The 4,742-nt window shown below is 36.7% G+C and overlaps 1 protein-coding gene across 1 annotated transcript; it reads left to right on the top strand.

The window, feature by feature from the left end:
* Positions 1-1,307: 1,307 nt before the first annotated feature.
* Positions 1,308-4,343, top strand: LOC131330890 (uncharacterized). Its single transcript, XM_058364635.1, has 4 exons — positions 1,308-1,534; positions 1,629-1,711; positions 2,292-2,549; positions 3,937-4,343. Exons 1-4 carry the CDS (start codon positions 1,429-1,431, stop codon positions 4,114-4,116), a joined length of 627 nt encoding a protein of 208 aa, XP_058220618.1. The 5' UTR covers positions 1,308-1,428; the 3' UTR covers positions 4,117-4,343.
* The last annotated feature ends 399 nt before the right edge of the window (positions 4,344-4,742 follow it).

Here is a 4,742-nt window from a genome sequence, read left to right as displayed (position 1 = left end):
ATTAGGAAGAACTCATAACCGCGCTATTAGACTCGGGAATTAAGTTCTACTTAAGAATTAACAAGGAAGTAGTATTATTTTAAGGGTGTTTTGGCAAAGTAAGCCACTTTGCTTTATTTTTTTTATGTTTATTCAAAAAATATAAATATTCGCATTCATTAGTTTCGCGTCAATTTTTTTTAATAAATTATTAGTTTGTCTCGACGAGAGAAATTGAAAAAGTAAAATATTGTGATCCATACTCAATTTTTTTGGAATAAAGTTGATTTTTTGGTTTATTTGATAAAAATTAAGTTCGGACCATATTTTTTTACTTTTCCGATTCCTCCCATTATGGCAAACGAATAATCCACAAAAAATTTAACGCGAAACTAGCCAATGCTTCTTTTTTTTTTTTTGAATAAGGACTAAAAAAGTATGCCAAATGACTTATTAGTCAAAACACCTCTAACCAGATAGAACGAGTTTCAGTTATTACCAGTTAAAAGTGAGGTGGTAGATAACCTAAAAATTGAGAAACTCAAACATAAAAATATGGCACATACATGCATGTGTATGTATGTGTACTACAAGTTTTTACTTTTCAAAGCAATTACAATTGACCAAAAAAAAAAAAAAAAAAAGCCTTAATGTAAAGAACCTCCTAAGAAAATCTTTTTGTCAGGATAATTTTTGTGTAAAATATTAGAATCGTACCCGATAGAGACTGAAGTAGTATTTCTTAAGTGATAACTTAACAAAAATTTATTCCGGTTAGAATCATTAGCAGAGAAAAGAAAATGATCATGTTGATGCACCTATTAAAGTAGAAATGAAAGAAAAAAATGCCCACAAGCGTTTTATAAAACTCTTGGATAATAATATAATATGTAATATATAGCTCACTGATTAAAATAAATAAATTAAATAGACATCTTATTTAAAAGACTTATTTTTAAATGAAGACGGGTAGTCAAACGAGATTATCTTCAAAAAAGTACCACAGTCAATAAAACACCACCACCCCCGGGCTGTAAACGAGTCTAAAATTTGAGTTCAAACTCGGTTCGAGTCTTAACGAGTCAAATCTTTATCGAGTCGAGTTGAGTCATTTTTAAAACGAGCCTCTTTAATCAAGTTGAACCACTCTTATCGAATCGAGCTTTTGTCAAATGAGCCGAGCTCAACTCGTTTACTTAATAAGCTAAAAACTCAAAATCGAACTCGACTTATTTACTAAATGAGCCGAATTAAACTGAACCTTAACAAGCCCAGCCAAACTAAGCCAAGCTCGCTAGTTTTCGGTTCGTTTAAAGCTTTCGCGGCCACTCATAAACCGGTCCTTAGCAAAAGGGTAAATAAACCCCACTCGATCAGATCAGATTCCATTCAGAAGCACAAGAAGAATCCGGAAACGAAGAAAAAGGATCAGGATTACCGCAGGAAGCCATGGAAACACTGTCCTCCTCCGCGACCATCGTCTCTTCTTCCCGCCCCGTTTTCTCTCCAGCCACCAAATCGAGAAGGTCCCTCCGATTCCCTACCTCTTCCAAGAGTAAGCTCGCTCGCTCTCTCTCTCTCTCTCTCTCTCTCTCTCTCTCTCTCTCTCTCTCATAGTTTACTTGCTCATATTCAATTTGGTGATTCAGGTGAGAGTAACGAATCCGATCTCCGATCCGATTTCAACGAGTCCAGCATCGTGCCTATTCTCAGCAATCGATCTTTTTCTAAGGTAATCAAGCAATTCCCTTTATTAATATATATATTTCCGTTTAGTTTTTGAACAACGCAATTTTAAAACACAACCCTGCATACAGCCGTGGCTAGAGCTGTTCTATGCATGTAGGCCGATAAAGACTCATGACACAGTTGTTTCCGGAACTTATGCTGTAGACTTTTTGTTAAAAATACTATAAAATACACGCACTTATTTGGGTGTGTGTACGGTATGCACCTCCTTGAATTTGTATTGTTTTGTATAAAGATTCATAACGTTTTGTATGAGATTGGTAGTATTTGTATGAACATTCAAATCATTTGCATAGAAATTCATGACATACTAAATGTTGTGAATTATAAATGAACGCTATGTTCCTATATCCAATTGTTATGAATTGATAGACGAATGTTATGAATTCAAGGCTGATTGTTATGAATCATTATGCAACATATTATGAATTTAAAGGGTGCAGGCTGTTAACACCTGAATAGGGGTGTATATTGTAGATTAGTAGCCCTTCACCTTTTCCATTTCATGGATCAGTTGCTGATTTACGGTTTTTGTGATGGGGTGAATCGTGTAAATATTTCAGGATGAGGCTATGGGATTGGTGTTGAGTGCGGCATCTGTGGGAGGTTGGACAACAGATTCTGGCTTGGAAGGTCCTTCAGTCCCTGCTGGAGCTGATCCCAGCTCAGGTATGGAAAAAGTCTCTACGTTCCCATGGTCCCTCTTTACCAAATCACCGCGGCGGAGGATGCTAGTGGCCTTTAGTTGCAATGTTTGTGGGCAAAGGACTACTCGTGCTATTAATCCCCATGCCTACACCGATGGCACCGTGTTCGTCCAGGTAAATTACTCCCCTCTTACAAGGATTACAAATGTATGTATAGGTATTTAGATGCATCTGTACATTGGCAGCTCCAGAAATTTCTTTCGTGGGTTTACAAAGTATGGTTAAAAAAAAAGTAGGGAAGTGAATAGTGTGTAACATAAATGACAAGAAAAATTGTGGGATTACAATTTTAAATGGGAAAAAGAAAAAGAAGAATATAGACGTCTAAGATAGATAGGAATTTCATTTTAATGGTATTTGATAGGGGTGTTCAAGAAAACCGCCCGAACCGTAAAACCGGTCCGATCCGGACCGAACCGTCCAATTTGGTCCGGTTCTGTGGTTCTATGGTCAGGTTATGGTTTCAAAAAAATAAGAACCGTTAATTTTTGTTCGGTTACTGGTTCTCAATTAATGAACCGCGGTTAGAACCAAACCGGACCGTTTAAAACTAAGATCAATATAGATATACTTATGTGTGTGTAATTAAATATGTATTCGAATTTGGTAGGTTAATCTTTTCCTTGCTAAATTTAATTTATTTAGAGATGAAATTTCATTTATTAGGAAAGCTTTTATTTTCTTCCTTCCTTTCCTATTCCACGAAATTATCTTTCTATTTCTTTAATTTTATGAGTTCATATATTTGTAAATAAGTGTTTGATGCTTATTGGATAGAACCGGAACCGAACCAAAACCGAACCGGTCTTGCGGTTTGGTTCTGGTTAAGTTCCATGCATATATTGGTTAGGTTCTGGTTCTGGTTCTCAATTTTCTAGAACCGTTTGAAATGGTCCGGTTACTGGTTTTCTAAAGAACCGGACCAATCCGGATCGTGTACACCCCTAGTATTTGATGTGATGTGGCACGTTCAATATAGTAGGTCAATTGCTGCGATTTTTCTCATTTGGTAAATAAAATAACATTATTAGGTACACAACACCAACAACAATAACTATACCCATGCAATCCCCACAATAACTATACCCATGCAATCCCTAGTGGAGTATTTGGTAGGAGGGCTAGAGACAGACCTAACGTTTGGCAATGTATGCTCAAAGTGACGAGTCTCAGGAAGTTGTACCACTGAAATAAAAATTGAGAAACTCAAGGACGTTATGCTGTCGAATGAACCATGCCCCCCAAAATCAAAGCCAAAAGCCATCAGCGAGGGCCATTATCATTCAGTATCTGGTAAATTATTCACCTTTATCAATTAACCACAAATATCAGCCAATGGTGTCCAGTTATCCAAAAATACCCTATAGTTCCTTACATATGTTTAGACTTCTAAATTTAATGGGGTCACTTGACCCCCTAAATTTGCTTAATGGCCTCGCATCCGCATCTGCATCTACATCTATAGTTCTGTATGCTTATTGCTTGCATGAAAACTTTGCAGTGTTGTGGATGCAATGTTTTCCATAAGCTGGTGGATAACCTGAACCTCTTTCATGATATGAAATGCTACGTGGACCCAAGCTTCAACTACCCAGACCGGAAAAGTGATGTTGCCTTTAAGTACCTTGATATCGACGACATGGATAATGATGATGGCAATGATTTCTTTCCTATCTTATGAGGTGAAATGACTATAGAGTGTACATTACAGTCATTATACTTTGAAACTTGTCACTTTATTTGTAAATATGTTTACTGCTGGTATTGTTCATGCTAGAAGCTTGGTTAATAATTGAATTGGTATGTTGTGTTGGCGACTTGGTGTTTTCTATAGTTAATTTTTAGTATAGTAGTTGGTCAATGTGTATTTATACTTGCAGAATTCAGGAAGAATTCATTTATCGTCCAGGACTATGCGTAATGTTGTTGATAAGCTCCTGTTTGAAGTTCTATTGGCTTTATCTATCTTTTGTTAATTATGTTAAGAGAAGGGGACCTCATGTACACTTTCTCCCCCCCTCGCATGATGCGTATTTATTGGTCCGTAATGTTTCTTCGAAACAAAGTTATGAAAGCAGTGAAGCATGTGAACTGTGGATAGATATTCAAGATGATGTAGTTTTTGTGTGTTTTGGGCCTCAAGTAGTATGGAGGCAAAGAGGAACACACACACACACACACACACACACACACACAAGGAATATAGAGCTGCAACTGTGGAAACGCCAAGGCTCAATTTAACTCTTTGCAAGATGATGTCCAATATCATCCTTTTCCAGTGTTAGGAAAGAAGACAGGCATTATAGA

Source organism: Rhododendron vialii, chromosome 6a (assembly GCF_030253575.1).
Source record: "Rhododendron vialii isolate Sample 1 chromosome 6a, ASM3025357v1".
NCBI lineage: Eukaryota > Viridiplantae > Streptophyta > Magnoliopsida > Ericales > Ericaceae > Rhododendron > Rhododendron vialii.
The sequence above is the reverse complement of the archived record's forward strand: the minus strand, read 5'-3'. Positions and strand labels throughout refer to the sequence as shown.

Coding starts and splice junctions, on each gene's coding strand:
- LOC131330890 (XM_058364635.1), top strand. CDS start 1,429: ATGGAAACACTGTCCTCCTCCGCGACCATCGTCTCTTCTTCCCGCCCC. Junction 1,535..1,628: donor ATTCCCTACCTCTTCCAAGA/GTAAGCTCGCTC, acceptor TTGGTGATTCAG/GTGAGAGTAACGAATCCGAT. Junction 1,712..2,291: donor GCAATCGATCTTTTTCTAAG/GTAATCAAGCAA, acceptor TAAATATTTCAG/GATGAGGCTATGGGATTGGT.